Raw genomic sequence first — 21,779 nt, 5'->3', positions numbered from 1 at the left:
ATGTTCTGGACTTCAGACTGGGCCGAATGTTCACCTTCCAACAAGACAATGACCCTAAGCACACAGCCAAGACAAAACAGGAGTGGCTTAGGGACAACTCTGTGAATGTCCTTGAGTGGTCCACCCACAGCCCTGACTTTAACCCAAATGGAACATCTCTGGAGAGACCTGAAAATAGCTGTCTACAGATGGTTACCATCCAACCTGACAGAGCTTGAGAGGATCTGGAGAAAAGAATGGCAGAAAATCCCCAAATCCAGGTGTGTAAGCCTTGCGGCATTATGCCTAAGAAGACTGGAGGCTGCAATCGCTGGCAAAGGTGCTTCAACTAAGTCCTGAGTAAAGGGTCTGAATAGTTATGTCAATGTAAGATTTTTGTTTTTCTTTTGCTAATTTATTGAAAACTTTTGAACATTTTGTTTTCACTGTCATTATGGGCATTGAGTGCAGAAATATTAGATTTATTTTTTTATCTTAGCACAAGGCAGCAACATAACAAAATGTGAAAAAAGCGAAAGGGTATTAAGACTTTCCTAATGCACCTTCTAAGACAGTGATGCCAAACTGGCGGCCATGATGTTATGCTTGATGCTTCAGCTGCCATAATTCTAAGGTTTTCAACCATGGGTATGTATATCTGGGAGGGTTTACATCTTGTCACTTGGACGCTATCCTCCACAACCTGTGACTCTACACAAAACTAAAAAAAAAATTGCATACAATGGAAGCAACTGAAAACAGCTGAAGAGCTGCTCTTGGGTGTACTCCCACCATCCTTATGTTGCGATTTTAATGGGGTTGCTTGGCTTAGCAATAGGGACGAGTGAACTTCTGTTTTCAAGTTTGGCGTACAAGGTTCGGGTTATCTAAGAATTCCGTTATGGATTCCGCTACCACGAACCATAACTTACGTCAAACTTGAAAATAGAAGTTCGCTCAACACTACTTAGCAACAAAGAGAATCACTATTCTAACCTGTGTCTGCGCTCCTGGAAGCACTATTAGATTCTTAAAGGAACCTGTCAACAGCTTCATGCTGTCTAAACTGTGGCAGCTTGAAACACTGACAGGCTCCCAAGTTAAAAACGACTATGCTTTCTTGGAAGTGCTGCAGGGCTTCAGAGAAACCTGGTTTAAAAATGAGTGGGGAAACTCACAGTGGCCCCCCCAATAGCTTCCTCCCTCTCAGCTTAACTTGATTAACTGGTCTTTCCTTTACTGTGTATAGGGAGAAACCTGTCTATCAAATTGAGGAGGGCAGGGGAAAGCCAGTGTGGGAGCGGCCCCCATGACTCTTCTCCCCATTATCATCTCGTTTGTAGACTGTGTTTTCTCTGAAACGCTCCACAGCGTTTCAGAGTAAATTACAGCTGTTTGTAACCAGGAAGCCTGTCAAAATGTTATGCTGATGTGTTTTGGGCAGAAGAGGATGCAACGCTTCATTTGAGTGCTGCTTCCTCTTCATTACACTGCCCGTTGTCTTGAAGGCGCAGTGTAATTACCAGTACTCATTCCATTCAATTACACTACGCTGCCACTGCAAAGGAGATTAAGGGCAGTGTAATGAAGAGTGCTCGCATGCATCGTCACCTCCTCTTCAAACAGCTGATCGGTGGGGGTCTCGGACCACCGCCGATCAGATATTGATGACCTACCCTGTGATAGGGTAGCCATTACCTGACCAACTAACAGGGATTTCTCCCTGTAGAGTCAATGTCCAATCCGCTCCCTGTCCATTGCTGGACACATTTCAGCCATGTGCAGGAGCCCTTAGCCGCTGGAGTATTCCTATGATTTCCTCCAGAGCTGCAGAACATTTCAAACACCCAGCAACTACACCTGCAGGCCAATTTTATGGCAGTCTGTAAATTATTAAGAGGAGTGTTTTTGTACTCTGATCTTTATTTGAAGTACGCTGATTATATGAAGTTGCACCAAATGTATTAAAAAGCAAACACCACTTGAAAAAGTGTATGAGCCAGAAAAACAAATAATTTGCACGATAAATTACCATTTATGATAAATCTGATGGGCCATGCCCCATCCTGCTAAACTCCACCCATTATTATTGTCAAAAAGTGGTGTGGGGGGGGGGGATTACAAAAAGGTGCAAATTATTGCCCAAACATGGTTTGCTAAAAAATCTGCACCTTTTGTATGCAAGAAAACTGGCGCAGAGCCGCTTGTAAACTCTCGCTATATCTTTCTTCACTGTAGCTGCTGGGAACGCTCAGCTTCAGAGGTGGAGCCCTTAGATTAATCCCCGATCTGGTCACTGATGGTCATTTTTATTTCTGCTCCAGTTAGTGCAAATCTGTCACAATTTTTAGACTGCTCTCAGTTAGCCTTTAGTGTTTATCCGTATTTCTGCATTCAAATTAGTACTCCTCGTGGAACTGATCGCCCCCCCCCCCTCACTCCTGCTCCATTTTTTCTTCTCCACCTTTCTAGTAAAGCCACGGAGTTGATTCTGGTATGGAGGTATTTGGTGTTGTGTGACTAGAGTGCTTCTTCTGTCAAACCAGCTCCCTAGTGTCTTAATTCAGCTACTACAGAGCAGATGAGTTTCCTGACCATTTTCCCATGTGAATGATGAAAAAAAATCTATTAATTCTACAGACTGATGAAAGAGGAAGAATAATACACAGCTCAAAACATCAAATCAATTTTCTGTTATTTTTACTGACACGGGGCGTGATAATAAAACAATTTCTAATACCTGAGCGACGCTTTTATAATTCCCTGCTAATAACAGGGCAGACGTATCAATAATCTCATAGGAACAAGCACTGGTGTTATGAAGAACTCTCAGCAATTTCAGTGATGTCTGTTAGGGTCTGTTCACATCAGGGTTGAGGCTTTACTTTTGGCATACATATTTGAAGAGTGCTTCTGAACATATGCCATAGACATATGCAACCGTATTCCTATAGAGCTGCAGTCATCTGCCATTGACTCTATTGTAAAACAATGTATACTGCATAAAAATAAAGACCTGCTCACCAGCCACGAGGGATGCATGGACGTGCAGGAAACACCACTGAAGATAAGACACGTAGAGAAGTCCAGCATCCAAATATCTTGAAGTCTTTATTGCAAATCACATAAAATCCAAAACAGGAGGCATGAAATGTTGACGCGTTTTGACCAGCTACAAGGTCTAAGTCATGACATAAAACACATGCTAAACTAGGAGGATGTAGAAAGGAAACAATTGCTAACGCAGGCGCTCCTGAAATAACATGCGACATTTAAAATCAGGAATGAAATCCACCTGAATAAATAAGAGACAATCTAAGGCTTCATGCACACGACCATGTTTTGCGGTTTGCAAATTGCTGATCCACAAGACGCTGATACCGGCCATGTGTGTTCTGCATTTTGCTTAATGGATCTCTAGCCCTCAATAGAGCAGTCCTATCCTTGTCTATGATACGGAAAAGAATAGGACATGTTCTATTATATTTTGCAGGGGCGTGGAACAGACGGAAGTGAATGGGTCCGCATTCAACCCCCAAAAAACGTGGCTCGGATGCAGACCCAAACCATGTCATGTGTATGAGGTCTAAAGATGCAGAATCAAGTCCTTTTTTAAATTGAGACCTAAGGGGGAGCAGGTTTTCTACAGAAATAACCAAGTGGTCTCAAAAAGTTTTCTTTGATAATCGCCACTTCTTGGTGGTCAGGAAACCTGCGCAATTGCCTGCACACTAGATACATTCTTGTGATGAACTTGCAAAAAATGTAAAGAAACAGCAGATACATTTTTCAGTATGGCTTGGTCTTTACATACATCTGAAATAGAATCTACACATAATCAGGTATACAACATCTTAGCGTACAGGCCCATGTTGTATCTCCTATCAATTACACAGGATGCAAACGACCATGAAACATTAATAACAGAGCAACAAATACATTCTGAATGGCCACATTTAAAAGTTCTCTTTTGTGTAAGGTCTTATGCAGATGAACATAAGGGCTGCAATGCATGGGCACTGGCCATGTGCACTCCGTGCTGTGGATGCAGACCTATTGACCTGAATGGGTCCACAATCTGCATGATACGGCAAAAAACAGAACATGTCTTATCTTTTGCTGTGTGGAGCCACGGACGCGAAAGCCCACGGAAGCGCTTCTTAGTGCAAAAGATACAACATATCCTATCTTTGACCATATCTTGCGGATCTGCATCTGCACCACAGAGTGCACATAGCCAGTGCCTTAATATCGTGGACCTGCCGTTTGCGGTCCACAATGCAGGCACAGAGCCCTAAGGCAGAAATGACCGAGACCCTTAGGCCGTCGCGTGTGAGGGCCGGACAAGATGTGGGTTTGGGATCAGTGTTGTGTAGATTTTATTATTTTCCCTTATAACATGGTTATAAGGAAAAATAATAGCATTCTTAATACAGAATGCTAAGTAAATTAGAGATGGAGGGGTTAAATTTTTTTTTTTTTAACTCACCTCATCCACTTCGCGCAGCCCGGCTTCTCTTCTGTCTTCTTCTTTGAGGACCTGGGAGGAAAAGGACCTTTGGTGACGTCACTGCGCTCATCACATAAGGTGATGCGTGAGGAAAACGCATTACACCCGCACTGAATCCGGACCCATTCACTCCAATGGGGCTGTGCACATGAGCAGTGATTTTCACCCATCACTGGTGCGTTGCGTGAAAATCGCAGCATGCTCTATGTTATGCGTTTTTCACGCAACGCAGGCCCCATAGAAGTGAATGGGGCTGCGTAAAAAAAACCACTTGAACGCTCAAGCCTGGCATGTCTTCTTTCTTTTTTGATGAAAAGGACCTGTGGTGACGTCACTTTGCTCATCACATGGTCCATCACCATGGTGATGGACCATGTGATGAGCGCAGTGATGTCATCAAAGGTCCTTTAGCCAGGTCCTGAAGAAAGTAGAAAGAAGAGGAGATCCGCTACGCGATCAAGTGGATGGGGTGAGTTAAATTTGTTTATTATTTTTAACCCCTCATTGGACATTTTACTAACCATGTTATAAGGGAAAATAATAAATTCTACACAACACCGATCCCAAACCCGAACTTATGTGAAGAATTCCGGGTTCGGGTCTGGGTACCAAACATGCCGATTTTTCTCACGCACGTGCAAAACACATTAGAAACGCTTCGCACTCGCGCAGAAAAATCGCGCATTTTCCCGCAACGCACCCGCATCTTGTCTGGCCCTCACACGCAACGCCCGTGTGAAAGAGGCCAAACACGCTATGAAAAATGAAAGCTGGAATCTGATTGGTTGCTAGGGGCAACTAAGCCAGTTTTTTTTTTTTTTAGACCAGTTTTGACAAATCTCCCCAATGTGTTTACATTTAGGCCACTTTCACACGGGTGTCGCGTGTGAGGGCCGGATAGGATGCGGGTGCGTCACGGGAAAATCGTGTGATTTTGCCTGCGAGTGGGGTGAGTTTTGTTTGCAATTGCGTTGCGTTCTTCAGTTTTTTCCGCGCGAGTGCAATGCATTTTGCACGTGCGTGAGAAAAAACTGAATGTGGTACCCAGACCCAAACCCGGACTTCTTCACTAAAGTTCAGGTTTGGGTTAGGTATTCTGTAGATTTTATTATTAAGAATGAAGACAAGCCGGGCTGCGCGAACAAGTGGATGAGGTGAGTTTAATTATTTATTTATTTTTTTTAACCCCTCCATCCCTAATTTACTTAGCATTCTGTAAAAACCATGTTATAAGGGAAAATAATAATGATCGGGTCTCCATCCCGATCGTCACCTAGCAACCATGCATGAAAATCGCACCGCATCCGCACTTGCTTGCGGATGCTTGCGATTTTCACGCAGCCCCATTCACTTCTATGGGGCCTGCGTTGCGTGAAAAACGCACAATATAGAGCTTGGTACGATTTTCACGCAACGCACAAGTGATGTGTGAAAATCACCGCTCATGTGCACAGCCCCATAGAAATGAATGGGTCCGGATTCAACTCACGCATTGCACCCGCGCGGAATACTCGCCCGTGTGAAAGGGGCCTTATGACGAGGTGTGTGCTAAGTCATAAATTAATTGCAGGCTTTGATGGGACAGGAGATCTCAAGACTGATAAATTTCACCCTATATGTGAAACCAGCCTCAGGCTTCCATCAAACATAATGAGGGACATTCACTAAAGCATTTACGCCACTATTGTGGTGTAAAAAAAAATTAAAAATCTCAAATTATGGTACACTCATAGTTGAGTAATAATTTGTCACTTTTTGAGCTTCTTGCAACTTTTCAAAAGTGCTGGGAAAGGGGTGGGGCCTAAAGAAAAGGGGCGGGTCTTCATGAGGACCTCCGGATTTACTATAACTTTCGCCAGTTTCTGTAGACTTCAGTTTCTGGCACACGGAGTGCCAGAGATGAGACTAATTTATTAAGAGGTATCTGTCTCTTAAAAAATTAGGTGCATCTCATGCCAGCACAGGGAAATCGAGACTGGTGTATGGGTACGTCCATGGGCGGACTGGCCATAGACCCTACAGGGAAATTTCCTGGGGGGCTGATGCCCAGAGGGCCACACAAGTCCTCGTCTTGGGCGCCAGCCAGGTACATAAAGATCTGATGCTCTCTGTAGGCCGAATTTTGTACTGCACTATGGTATCTGGTTCTGATGAGGGAGTATTTTGTACTGCACTATGGTATTTGGTTCTGCTGGGGCGGTATTTTGTTATGCTCTATGGTATTGCTTGACATGCCTATTTCTGTTGCCCCGCTTTATGTCAATTTGGACCTGCCTACAACATGGGGCCACTAAGTTTTTATCCCAGGGCCACTTTAACTTCCCAATCTGCCCATGTGTACGTCAGTCTTGATAAATGTCTCTCATTGAATGGTTTTCCTATTTTTGTGGTAAAAAAAAAAACACCACGCATGTTTTACAGTTTGTGTTTTTTTAAACAGCCTTTTTTCAGGGGAGTTTTTCAACTCACAGATTTCTATCAGAAAAAGGCCATACCTTGAGCATGCTGCACCAAAAATGCTAAAAACTCACACAATGCAAAAAATGACTGAGAAAAATAAAGCTTTGTAGTGAATTTCATAATTCACTATATAAGTAACATGAAAAAAAACATTAACACAAAAAATCTGCAAAATACCAAAATAAAAATAAAAACTTACATCAGTCTTACAATTCCAGCACATTGATAAGCGTGCATATGTCTAAGGCTACTTTCACACTGGCGTTTCTGGGTCCGCTTGTGAGATACGTTTCAGGGCTCTCACAAGCGGCCCCAAAACGGATCAGTTCAGCCCCGATGCATTCTGAATGGATAAGGATCCGTTCAGAATGCATCAATTTGGCTGTGTTTGGTCTCTGTTGCGTTTTTTAGACGGTCGCTAAAACGCAGCTTGCAGCGTTTTGGTGACCGTCTGACTATGCAGAGGCAAACGGATCCGTCTAGACTTACAATGTAAGTCAATGGGGACGGATCCGTTTTTCACTGACACAATATGGTGCAATTGAAAACGGATCCGTCCCCCATTGACTTTCAATGTAAGTCAAGACGGATCCGTTTTGACTTAGACTTTTTTTTTTTATGAATAATGCAAACGGATCCGTTATTAACAGATACAGGCGTTTGCATTATTCGTGCGGATCCGTCTGTGCAGATACAAGACGGATCCGCACAAAACGCGAGTGTGAAAGTAGCCTAAATAATAAGTGGTGATCATTAGCATTAGCCTGTGCAGATCAAGAGATAACAGCACCCCCACTGTAAATGATCACACATGCTAGGAGCTCAGCTTGAACATGTAGCAGCATTTGGCCTTACAGAACCTCAGATCATCAGCTTTTAATCGATTTGACGTAGATATTATATTTAACATAAAGTAAAGTATTGGTGATATGCATATTTTTCAAATGTAGTTTTGTAAAATAACATTGGTATCATAAGTTCCATATCTGTAGCTTCAACACCAGCGTTGGCTTATTCATTCATTCTCCTTTGTACAGTTTTCTTATATATTTAAAAAAATATATATATATGTTTTTACTTTAAAGGGTCGGTCCCATGAAAATTATCCTACAGTTTTCAAACCAGCACCTGGATCTGAATACTTATGTAATTGCATGTAATTAAAAATTTAGCATAGCCCAGGGATCAGCAACCTTCAGCACTCCAGCTGTTGTGAAACTACATTTCCCAGCATGCCCCATTCATTTCTATGAGAGTTCTTAGAAGAGCAGAGCAAGTATGCATATTGGGAGTTGTAGTTTCACAACAGCTGGAGTGTCGGAGGTTGCCTACCTCGCCACTGAGTTACTCAATAAAACCTATCTCTATAGCGCCACCTGCTGTTTTTCTTTTCTTATTTCTTTGACCTGGTCACTGAGATGGCCGCACATGCTCAGTTTCATCCTCCAACAGCCTCCTGAGTTGTGATAGGGAGAGAACTGCAGCAGAATAGACACGCCCCCTGGGCTGCAGCAGAAAGGACACTCCCCTTGAGCAACCAGCTTGATATAAATCTAGCCGAGCAATGATTGTGGGGATCTCTGGATCCATTTGAGGTACAGGGCCGGTTCTAGCTTTGTTAGAAAGAGGTTGTCATGTACTATATGATGTCTGATTTTCATTTTTTACATTAGTCATGGGATAACTCCTTTAATATAAAAATGCATCAGAGTCAGAGGGGAAAATACAGCGTAGTACTTTCTTCAATATGCCTATTATTTATCCAAAATTGTATCTGTCTGTCTGTCGGTCCATCCATTCATTATCTACCTACCTACATCCCTTATTCAGATAAGCACCTGTGATATGTTTAAGACGTTCCACGTGATGGCTGCATTTCCAGATACAACTACAGCTCACTAACCCAAACTCACTGTATTATAGTGACCTATGAGGCTGTGAATTCACAGGTCTACTGTACGGAACTCAGAGCATCATTTGAGTACAGGACAGTAGACCTGTAAGTCGGGCTGGAATTCACAGCATCATTGATATGATAGGTATAACGCAGCAATCGGTCCAGAAAGGGCAGTCGTGACACGGACTATGTTTCATGGACCGCACATGTGCTTGTCGGAAAACTGCTTTAGGCGGAGTTCAAATCTGAATTGCGAATTCTGCTCTGTTCTATCAGAGGACTAGGAAATGGGATTTAAGTAGTGAAGGAAAGGACACAAAAAGGGCACCGGTGGTGTCTGATGGACACCACTGGCTATTTATTTCTTAATTTATTTAACTTAGTATTGATTATTTTCACATTTTATGCTGTGATCTTGTGCTTAAAAAAAAAAGTTACGTTTTCCCCCCTCAATCTGCACAGAATTTTGGAAATTTTTGCAAATTTCTTAAAAAGGAAAAACTAAAGTTTTGCATGGGCATAAAGTATTCAGACCCTTTGCTACCTTTTCATTTACAGTGCATCATGCTTATCACAAAGTCTCCAGGCTCTTCAAGCCATATCGGTTTAACAGCTGATTGTAATGGTGAAGTAGGGAGCCGCCTGCTCCTCGCTTCACCGTGCAGCTCGGCTGCCACTCCCCGTTACCTAGTCATCAGGAGGGGGGAGCTGAGGAGTCTGACCAGGACTTGCTCTTTCAGCGGTCCTATAATGACATCAGTAGATATAACTCAGCAGTTGAAAGATTTGCAATGAAGTCACACCCATGTGATCAGTGCATGATAAGATGGAACTTAGAGGTGGAGCGAAGTACCTGCTATTGATTAAATGTTAAAGGCTGAGAGCCTGGGATACGCTGGGAGTTGTAGTTCTCTGATGCTCCCTCCCTGCTTGAAGGGAGAGAGTGATGTTATGTACCTAGCACTGTAGGTTTGAATGGAGAGGAGTGATGGTTGTATATTGGAGGCAGCTGGAGGGAGGGAATGATGCTATTTACATGGGACTGTATGCTGGAGGGGCTGAAAATAGGGGAACAATGTTTTTTTAGCCCATATGGATATGAAAGTGATGGTGTGAGGGCAGTTTAAGTAACAGTCATTACACCTCCATATAACCAATTAAAGTCTATAGAGCTAGTCACATGGCCGTTTCTTTAACGGCCAAAGAATAGCAACTAGGGATGAGCGAATCGACTTCGGATGAAACATTCAAAGTCGATTCTCATAAAACTTCGTTCCAATACTGTACGGAGCAGGAGCTCTGTACAGAATTAGAATGTATTGGCTCCGATGAGCCGAAGTTATTGCTTCGTGAAGTCTGTAATAACGTCATTAATTAATTTTTACTGTAAAAAAACATTTCCCAAACTCAGGTTCGGTTCCAAGGTACCACTTGGAACTGAACCCGAGTTCTTGAAATGTTTTTTTACAGTAAAAATTAATTAATGACGTTATTACAGACTTCGCGAAGCAATAACTTCGGCTCATCGGAGCCAATACATTCTAATACTGTACAGAGCTCCTGCTCCGTACAGTATTGGAACGAAGTTCTATGAGAAACGACTTTGGATGTTTCATCCGAAGTCGATTCGCTCATCCCTAATAGCAACTGTCAAAAAGCAGGACATGTCCTATTTTTGCCTGTGAAATCAATGAGACTGTTTTAACAGCCGTTGAGACAGGAGTGCACCTGTCTAACGGCCATTAAAACTGGTATTTCAGGGGTAAAATCATTTTTTTAAATACTCACCTCAGCCACTTGCTTGCACGGGGACACTCGCTCCTCACCAGAGACAGCAGGTCCTGTTGCCGCTGGTGAGGAGCAAATGTCCCCGTTCGTGCAAGTGGTTGATTTATTTTTTTGTTGGCAGTCAAAAAAAATAAAAAAGGGGAGGACATTAGGAATTCCCACTACAGGAAACATCATTTATGCTGGGAGCCACTATAGGGCACATTATGTGTACTGTTGGGGTTGGGATAATCCATCTGGATACAAAACACCACTGAAAACATTCATTCAGCCAGAAAATGGACACACAAGGGGTTGAAAAATGGATAATGTGTCAGTTTTTAACGGTCATTTTTTTTTTTTACATTCGTTTGCATGTAGCCTTACATGACACTGTATTTTAAAGGCAGGTGGGGGAGTGAAGTTATTTACATGGAACTGTGTGTTGGAGGGGGATGAAGGGAGGCAAGTGATTTTTTATTTTTTTCACTTTCTGTGAAGGGGGCACATATCTGGGCATAACTATTGTAAAGGGGGCACATATATGGGCATAACTATTGTGAAGGGGGCACATATCTGGGCATAACTATTGTGAAGGGGGCACATATATGGGCATAACTATTGTGAAGGGGGCACATATATGGGCATAACTATTGTGAAGGGGGCACATATATGGGCATAACTATTGTGAAGGGGGCACATATATGGGCATAACTATTGTGAAGGGGGCACATATATGGGCATAACTATTGTGAAGGGGGCACATATATGGGCATAACTATTGTGAAGGGGGCACATATATGGGCATAACTATTGTGAAGGGGGCACATATCTGGGCATAACTATTGTGAAGGGGGAACATATCTGGGCATAACTATTGTGAAGGGGGCACATATATGTGCATAACTATTGTGAAGGGGGCACATATATGGGAATAACTATTGTAAAGGGGGAACATCTGGGCATTACTACTCTGAATGGCACACGTGGGCACGACTACTGTGAGGCGGACACAATGTGGGCATAACTACTGTGTGGTAGTGTAAAGGGGGAATAATTACTATGTGGGGGCATTAAGGGGACCGGGTGCGATTAGTTGTGTATAGTTATATTTTGGGCGGAGTTACAGGTTTAGTTTATTCTGAAAAAAATATGCCGCGGTGTGCACCGCACAAAATGTCCCTCTTTCTACTTTTCAAAAGTTGGGAGGTATGTACTTGTGTCAAACAAAACGCTGTGCAAGTTTACCACAGGGAAAAAAATAGAAAATAAGAAGAAAACGATCAGCGGTTAGACTTTCTAATACGACACCCGCCCTAATTAAAAGTACCCTGTAGAAAAGTGCTTTATTCTGCCTTTCTTCATTTCAGCTCCATGTCATCTAGTCATGAAAACATGTCAGGCAGGATGATGTTTTTCAAAGCTATTTCATATCCCGAACTGTGCATTGTGCCATTAAAAAGTATGCTTCATTTGGCTTGTTTCAATGTAATCTTTAAGAATACCCCAAAGGCCTTGTTTCAAACGCATGAAAAAATAAAATAAAAAAAATTGCAATCTTATAGTAACCTTGTCTGCGCAGTGTCTAGTTAGTAGCAATCCCGGCTGACCTTAGACACGCGCCATTGTTAAGGGTATAATACATTTACATATTTTGCAATAAAACATCAGTCATTTGCATTACAGTGTCAAGATTTTATTTGATTCTTCCACCTAAAAATGACTCATTTTCCTTTCTTGTATTTTTTTTTTTATAAAAAAAAACACAACTACTCTAAGCTTGTTTGAGAATAATCAAAAATTGGCCATTTAGCTTGAAGTCATTTTCTTTTCAAAAGGCAAATGTTATTTAATCTTTCAGCTGTTCATTGTGCCATCATAAATACTTTCTTTTCAGCACAGTTGTGGGGACTGAAATGAGCCCACTAATTGCCTCCCATTTCGACTGACATGTGGTGGTTTAGTGGAAAGGAATCACAGCGGGGAGAAGGAAATGGGAGGCTGAGAAAATGGGAGCTAATTATTTTCTCTGCCTCATGTCAGGCTCTGTGTCAGCCTTGTTTTTACAAACTGGAAGGTTTAGCACTAAATAAAACAAACTGGCGTCATGTTTTCATATACTGGCAGTGTCACGAAACCAGCTGCACATCTCAAAGACAATATAATGCCTGCATTTGTACGGACACCATCTGACAGTAACTGTGAGCCACTACTAATGAGGATATCACAGTGATGCCAAGTGAAAGGTGCTGAATAATTTATGATTCTACATCAGTACGGCAATAGTCCTTTGCATCATTATGAGACATTGTTTTCCTGAAGAGATTAAAACATCCTTTAGTCTCAGACCCTGGAACCTACATTTGCGAGGAGAGGACTATTAATGGAATTTTGGGAGAGATCCCTACCCGGTGTTTTTTTTTTAAGAATATCTCATGGGACAAAGCTTTGGAGGGTCACGAGATATAAAAGCAGAGAAGCAAATTATTTTCACTTGTATCATGTAGATTTTTTATTTATTTTTTTATAAATCAGAAAAGAATAAAGTGAGTCGGGTTTAACATAATGAAAAATAACCCAGGTGCCATGGATGAATGTTCAACTGTTATGACTTGGAAACAGCGGGTCTCAGCAGCTGAGCGGGATAATAGCAAGGAATTTGCAGGAGCTGACAGGAGCTCACGTCGTCAACATGTTACTACTTTTAATAACCGCAGGGACAATTGTTTTTTGCTTTTTTTTTTTTGCTTTTCATTTTCATCTTCGAGAACATCTACGGTATCATAGAGCCCAGAGCAATGGCTGAGATGTGGCCGCATAAGCTGGAGAGATGTAAAGGTTACTGCGGCTTGCCAGTTGGGCCAGCGTTCTGTGTAGTGTAGCAGGGCAGAGTACTGCCTGCCGATCTCTGGAGGGTATGTACTTATTACACGTGGGTTGGGCACAGTGTGTGCCAGTGGGTGTGTGCCATCAGCTGAACTTCTTGACTTTGCACACTTCATGAGCTCGGTTGTGGAGAGAAGAAGGTGATCTACAGATGGCTTGGTTTTCATTTATCAGATAAACATTTTTTCCAGCTGCAGTCAGATTTTGGACCCGTGTGTTTTTGAGCCCTTTGATCTGATGTAATGGACATGGGACATATATAAAGTTTTCTAAAATCTGTATGATTATATATTTATACACGCACATACATACACACCAGTGTTAGCTGTAATAAATAGCTAAGCTATTGGAAGAGTAGAATGAAAAAATATTATATTGTCGGGGTGTCGGGCCCCGCCAATCAGACATTGATGACCTATTCTAAGGGCAGACCATCAAAATGAAAGTCAAAAGTTACATATTTTTAGTATATTGGAGACCACTGTGACGCTGAATTAGTGGATTTTGCAGACTACTGGAAGCTTTACAGTGAAATGTGATCTGGCCTCTGTTCACACTGATGCCAGTTCTGTCACATTTCATGGTAAGAACATTGTAGAATGCAGTTTTATTTGCCTACAAAACAAGAGACATCATGGCCTAACCCAGACAGACGCCATTATAAGTGAAATCCGCCACAGGCTTCTAGCTTCAATTATGAAGCTACGACGCAGATGTGAGCCTCATTTTAAAGCCTTTTTTTTTTTCTGGATGTATTTATATTGCATGAGAGTCTGCATTGCATGAAACATCATTATTCATAGCGCATCACACATTTTATGCTAAATTAATCCATCAAATGTTTAGGTTTCTGCAGCCCATGTGCTTGAAATTAATTGTTGATCAATGCAATGCATGCCTCACAGGAAAATCAGAAAACTTCCTGACCCACGACATGCAGTGTGTATTTTCCATGGGTTTTATCTACATTTCCTTACTTTATGTATGTGTACATATTTATATTTTTGTAATAATTAGTGCTACAGATTATTATAAGCTTCAACGTGTCACATACAATAAGACTGGCAAATACATTAGATAGCTGTCGGCTTGTTTTGCTAACAGTTGTCTCTCTCCGCCCTCCCCTCCCCCTACGTAGGCATGATTAGCCGAGCATGCATGTGTTCTCCATGGGAAGTGAGGAATAAGCCACCGCCAGACACCTCTGACAGCAGCATATCTCTCCTAAAAATAAAAGTATTGGGCATGTTAAGAGTTGGGAGGACCCCATACACACTAGATAGTCATCTGGTCAGCATATATGTACTTCTGACACTGGCTGACCTGTTACATGTGCGCTTGGCAGCTGAAGGCATCTGCGTTGGTCCTATGTTCATATGTGTCCGCATTTCTGAGAAAAATTATGTTTTTGTATATGCAAATGAGCCAGTGTCATAGGTACAAATCTGCTGACAGATGCCCTTTAATCTAATATGTATAACCATCTCAAGTATATAACGCCTAGTAGGTGTGGACTAATCACTGTCCTCTTTATGGTGAAAGATCACGATTGCCCGATAATTGAACTCGTTTGTGCGTTCATCAGGTAATCTGCGGCAGTATTACACTGCCAGATAATCGCTAAGAGCGTTACTATGAACGCTCGTTAGCGATCATCTGGAAGAAAATCTGCCAGTCTAATACAGGTTATAGATTGGGTTATCTTGAACAGAACTGTAAGGCCTCTTTCACACGGGCGAAATTTCCGCGCGGGTGCGATGGGTGAGGTGAACACATTGCACCCGCACTGAATCCGGACCTATTCATTTCTATGGGGCTGTGCACATTAGCGGTGATTTTCACGCATCATTTGTGCGTTGCGTGAAAATCGCGGCATGCTCCTCTTTGTGCGTTTTTGACGCAACGCAGGCCCCATAGAAGTGAATGGGGCTGCGTGAAAATCTCAAGCATCCGCAAGCAAGTGCGGATGCGGTGCGATTTTCACGCACGGTTGCTAGGAGACGATTGGGATGGGGACCCGATCATTATTATTTTCCCTTATAACATAGTTATAAGGGAAAATAATAGCATTCTTAATACAGAATGCATAGTACAATAGGGCTGGAGGGGTTAAAAAAAATAAATTAATTAATTCACCTTAAACCACTTGTTCGCGCAGCCGGCATCTCTTCTGTCTTCATCTTTGCTGTGCACAGGAAAAGGACCTGTGGTGACGTCACGGCGCTCATCACATGGTCCGTCACATGATCCATCACCATGTGAGTTAAATTTTTACTTTAAATAATACAATCTACACAACACCACAGAAGTTCGGGTTTGGGTAACAAACATGCCGATTTTTCTCACGCGCGTGCAAAACCCATTACAATGTTTTGCACTCGCGTGGTAAAATCGCGCATTTTCCCGCAACGCACCCGCATCTTATCCAGCCAAAAAACATGACTCCCGTGTGAAAGAGGCCTAACAGAATAGAAGTCATTTTCTTGTCTCCAGATTAAAACCGTTTATAATTATTTCAGGATTGTAAATGGAAAATGTATATGGAACTTGATGGGGATGACATTGCTATAACCTACATTAAGGATGTGACATTCACGAGAAGTCAACCTGAGACCGAGGTCCTAAGGATGTCCAAGGTAAGTGACGTTAAGAGCCTGAGCAAGTAACATACATCGGTAGTATCATCGCATTATACAGACTATTGTAAATGGAAAAGAGAATGTTAACAATTACACTATATATTTAATAAAATCTATAGAGCCGAAGACAGCCGCCATTTCTGAACTGGCCAGTCTCCACTACAGTCTATGGAGACAGACTAAAATAGCAGTGAGGGCTCATGCACACGCCCATAGCCATTTTTGCGATACACAAGACACAAATACCGGCCGTGTGCATTCCGCGGAATGGAATGTCCTGCCCTCTACAGAAGTGCCTACATGTTCTATCTTTTCTGCAGGGCCGCAGACTGGACATACAGATGCAGACAGCACATGGTGTGCTGTCCGCATCTTGTGCAGGCCCATTGACGTGAATGGGCCCACACCCGATCTGCATTTTTTTGCGGGTCAAAAACAACAGTTGTGTGTATCTTTCATATCTCATATGGATATATACAAAAATCACTGCAAAAAATGCACCAAAATTATACGCAACTGACAATACTAGCTAATTCCTCAGGCCGATGTTAAAAGCTGAGAACTTTGACAATATCTTCCAGTCAGGAACATATCGGAGCCCCTCATGCACCACGTCACGGTGTCTCAGCACACATGGGGTCCTACCACTAAAACGCCTGTGTTGTGTGAACAGGGTCTGAACAATGCTAGAAATTAACTCACAGCCAGGCTCTCACATGCCTCCATAGTGGTATCACCAATGCATTGTGAGGTAGAATAAAGCTGTGAGCCGCACCCACAACAGACCATGTGACACAGAAGCCGCACCCACAACAGACCATGTGACACAGAAGCTACCAGGTGCAAAAGAACGTTACCAACAATATAAAGTGGCACATTCCATATACAGTACAGACCAAAAGTTTGGACACACCTTCTCATTCAAAGAGTTTTCTTTATTTTCATGACTATGAAGGCATCAAAACTATGAATTAACACATGTGGAATTATATACATAACAAACAAGTGTGAAACAACTGAAAATATGTCATATTCTAGGTTCTTCAAAGTAGCCACCTTTTGCTTTGATTACTGCTTTGCACACTCTTGGCATTCTCTTGATGATCTTCAAGAGGTAGTCCCCTGAAATGGTCTTCCAACAGTCTTGAAGGAGTTCCCAGAGATGCTTAGCACTTGTTGGCCCTTTTGCCTTCACTCTGCGGTCCAGCTCACCCCAAACCATCTCGATTGGGTTCAGGTCCGGTGACTGTGGAGGCCAGGTCATCTGGCGCAGCACCCCATCACTCTCCTTCATGGTCAAATAGCCCTTACTTTCAAAGTTTTCGCAATTTTACAGCTGACTGACTGACCTTCATTTCTTAAAGTAATGATGGCCACTAGTTTTTCTTTACTTAGCTGCTTTTTTCTTGCCATAATACAAATTCTAACAGTCTATTCAGTAGGACTATCAGCTGTGTATCCACCTGACTTCTCCTCAAGGCAACTGATGGTCCCGACCCCATTTATAAGGCAAGAAATCCCACTTATTAAACCTGACAGGGCACACCTGTGAAGTGAAAACCATTTCTGGGGTCTACCTCTTGAAGCTCATCAAGAGAATGCCAAGAGTGTGCAAAGCAGTAATCAAAGCAAAAGGTGGCTACTTTGAAGAACCTAGAATATGACATATTTTCAGTTGTTTCACACTTGTTTGTTATGTATATAATTCCACATGTGTTAATTCATAGTTTTGATGCCTTCAGTGTGAATCTACAATTTTCATAGTCATGAAAATAAAGAAAACTCTTTGAATGAGAAGGTGTGTCCAAACTTTTGGTCTGTACTGTACATAAAGACAAAAAACTCACTGAAAAAAGTGGCCTAAACGGGTTAAAATAATCCAAACCCAGACACTGTAGCTCGTCTATAACCGGGGGAGCAATTCCTCCGCATGCGGACCGCAGACAACGGCAATCCCCAGCAAAAAATGCGTACAATGGAGGATGCCGGTGCGGACCGCATGCACCACAAGAACATCTTACACAAAATGATACATTGTGCAGATGAAAAAATATACATACACAATTCACTGAAAAAAATGCACCAAAATGATACGCAACTGACAATACTAGCCAATTCCTCAGGCCGATGTTAAAAGCTGAGAACTTTGCCAATATCTTCCAGTCAGGAACATATCGGAGCCCCTCATGTACCACGTCACGATGTCTCAGCACGCATGGGGTCCTACCGTGCATGAGGGGCTCTGATATGTTCCTGAAAATATCCCAAATCAAATGTCCCCCCTGATAAACACCTGCCTGATTCATCGTAAACAAAGTTGACTACTGGTGCGGTGCGAAAGAATGAAGCACACAGCGTACTCATCTTAGATATTGATGACCTAAACTCAGTAAAGGTCATTATTATCCAATTGGTGGGGGTCTGGTACTCTGCACCCCTTGATCCGTTGTTCCTGCAGCCACAGTCACTGGAACTAACTCTTGAATGGAGCCGGAATCACAGCGCTGTTGAAGTGTAGTGGCCATGCCCAGTTAGTGCAGCTCAGCTCCTATTCACTTCTGCGGTAACCCAGCACGGCCACTATGCTTTGAACTAAGCTGTGCTCCTGATCCATTCAAGAGTTAAGGGTCCATTCACACGTCCGCAACGTGTTTTGCGGATCCACAAAACACGGACAGCGGCAATGTGCGTTCCGCATTTTGCAGACCGCACATTGCCGGCACTATAGAATATGCCTGTTCTTGTCCGCAATTGTGGACAAGAATAGGACATGTTCTATTTTTTTCGGGAACGGAATTGCGTGTCCGCAATTCCGTGTCTGGGCAGCACATCGTGCTGCTCCATAGGAATGAATGGGTCCGCAATTCCGTTCCGCAAAATGCGGAATGAAATTGCAGACGTGTGAATGGACCCTAATTCAGGCGCTGGAGGCTGCAGGGAGCAGCTGATCAGTGATGGTGTGGGGTGCTGGGCAGGGATGTCCTAAGGATATGTCATCAATACCAGGAGCCTGGAAACTCTTTTATGGGTACACTAACACGACCATAAGGCCCCTCGCAGACTAGCGTTCCTCCCGCAGCGAGTCCGCAATGCAGCCCCCGGCTTGATCTCCCAGCGCTGCCGGGGGTCACATAGCATTATATTGATTCATGATGCTATGTAACCCTTACAGTTCTGGAATGTATTGGATAAGACTGGCAGCATTATGTCAGTGTTATCCAATATATTCCAGAACTGTAAGGGTTACATAGCATCATAAATCAATATAATGCTATGTGAATCTTGTCAGTGCTGGGAGGTCAGGCCGGGAGCTGCAATGCGGACTCGCTGTGGAAGGAACGCTCGTCTGCAAGGGGCCTAAGGCCTCTTTCACACGGGCGTGAGCGCCCCGTATTGCGTACAGCATGAGTTGCCGTATTGCGGACCGCATTTGCGGATCCGCAATACACGGGTGCCATTCCATGGGCATTCCGCATCACGGATGCGGACCCATTCACTTGAATGGGTCCCCGAATACGGAGATGCGGAATGGTGCGGAACGGAAGCACGGAACGGAACCCTATGGAAGCACTACGGAGTGCTTCCGTGGCGTTTCGTCCCGTACTTCTGTTCCGCAAAAAGATAGAACATGTCCTATCTGTTTGCGGAACAGCCGGATCGCGGACCCATTTAAGTGAATGGGTCCGCGATCCAATGCGGCTGCCCCACGGACTGTGCTCGTGCATTGTGGCCCGCATTTTGCGGGCCGCAGCACGATCACAGGGCGCACACGCCCGTGTTAAAGAGGCCTAAGTGTTTTGCAGTCCACAAATTGTGGACCTGCAAAACACGGGTAGCGGCCGTGTGCGTTCTGCGTTTTGCAGAATGCACATAGCCAGCTCTATAATAGAAATGCCTATTCTTGTCTGCGATTGGGGACAAGAATAGGACATGCTGTATACTTTTTGCGGGACCACAGAACGGAACTAGGGATGCGGACAGCACACGGCGTACTGTCTGCATCTTTTGTGGCCCCATTGAAATGTATTCAAAATTGCAGAGCTGATGCAGACCCAGAAATACGGTTGTGTGAATGGATCCTAAATGTAACCGCTCAACCCCTATACCTGATAGATGAATGGATTTGAAGGGGTGCAGGGCCAGAATTCTCACTTGCATCAGACCCAATGAGGATATACTAAATATATGCAAGAGGGAAATGATCAGTGTACATGATGTACACTTTGGATAGAAGCCTAATTTTACAGTTCAAGATTTTATATCTGCTTCAATGATATGTTGGATATTTGTCTTTTACTTGGTAGCCACCATTTGTCATGGAGAAGTGGATTGTGGGAATCGCTGAAAATGAGTATGTTGAGTGCATTGTGAACTATGAGGTAAGTTTCTCACTCACATATACATGATGATGTATAGCAACCCCACTATTATTAGGGTGTAGGTCAGCATGCAGAAGATCCACAAGAATTTCCATGCAGATTTTTGTGCATTTCTGCACCCAAACAGCAATTTCTAACAGCATTTTTTTATGCGAATTTGATGCGGTTTTGGCCTTTTTTTATTAGAAAAGGGTGAAATCCGCAGCTAAAACCGCAAATGTAAGGATGTAAGGGTTCATATGCACACTAATGGCCACGTGCACTCTGCATTTTGCGGAACAGCTGGCCCATAATAGAACAGTCCTATTATTGTCTGCATTACGGACAAGGATAGGACATGTTCTATTTTTTTTTTTTTGCGGCACAGACACGGAATGCACATGAAGTCATTTCCGTTGTTTTTGCAGCCCCATAGAAGTGAATGGTTCCGCATACGGGCTGCAAAAAAAAACAAGCGGACACGGAAAAAGAATACGTTCGTGTGCATGAGCCCTAATTGACATGCCGCAGATTTCTAAACCCACACGGTTTGTCAATTTCTTCACTGAAAACATCCGCAAAGTGTACATAAGACCTCAACATAACCAGAAAAAACGCACAAAAATCAGCAGCCAAAATCGCGATAAATAGTGCAGATTTATGTGTTTTTTGTGCAATTTTTATACAGATTTTCTGCACTATGTGCAGGCAACTTTAGAGCTCATTCACACGAAGGTGTGCTGCCCGTTGCCGTATTGCGACCCGCATTTGTGGATCCACAATACACGGGCACCTTTCCGTGTGCATTCCGCATCACGGATGCGGACCCATTCACTTTAATGGGTCCGCAAAACCGGAGATGCGGAACGGAAGTACGGAACGGAACCCTGCGGAGTGCTTCCTCGGGTTCCGTGCCTCCGCACCGCAAAAAGATACAACATGCTCTATCTTTTTGCGGAACGGACGGATCGCGGACCCATTCAAGTAAATGGGTCCACGATCCCCATGCGGCTGGGCCACGGTCAGTGCCCATGCATTGCGGACCGCAATTTGCGGTCCACAGCACGGGCTTCACACGGTCGTGTGAACAAGCCCTTAGAAGTATTTGTGTGTGGAGTTCCCCTTTAAGTGTGTGTATATTTATATAAAGCAGGACAACAGGAACACCGTGCCAGACTGCTAATAGACAATCTGGAAACCTGAAATGATAGCCAGAGTGACTGGAGGACTGCAGCCAGTTGGCTCAGGGCTCCCTAATAAAATCTCATTTATTGTATGCATGT

At 43.2% G+C, this 21,779-nt stretch overlaps 1 protein-coding gene across 2 annotated transcripts in view; it reads left to right on the top strand.

The window, feature by feature from the left end:
* The window catches only part of MAP3K20 (mitogen-activated protein kinase kinase kinase 20), a 232,839-nt gene that overhangs the window by 192,902 nt on the left and 18,158 nt on the right, over positions 1–21,779 (top strand). For both annotated transcript variants that reach the window (XM_040441937.1, XM_040441938.1), the window contains exons 17-18: positions 16,019–16,135; positions 20,443–20,517. In XM_040441937.1, the coding sequence (XP_040297871.1) occupies positions 16,019–16,135; positions 20,443–20,517 (192 nt within the window). The remainder of the gene's footprint in view (positions 1–16,018; positions 16,136–20,442; positions 20,518–21,779) is intronic.

Source organism: Bufo bufo, chromosome 7 (assembly GCF_905171765.1).
Source record: "Bufo bufo chromosome 7, aBufBuf1.1, whole genome shotgun sequence".
In the NCBI taxonomy this organism is placed as follows: Eukaryota; Metazoa; Chordata; class Amphibia; order Anura; family Bufonidae; genus Bufo; species Bufo bufo.
Note: the sequence above shows the minus strand (reverse complement) of the source record. Positions and strands in the feature narration are given on the sequence as shown.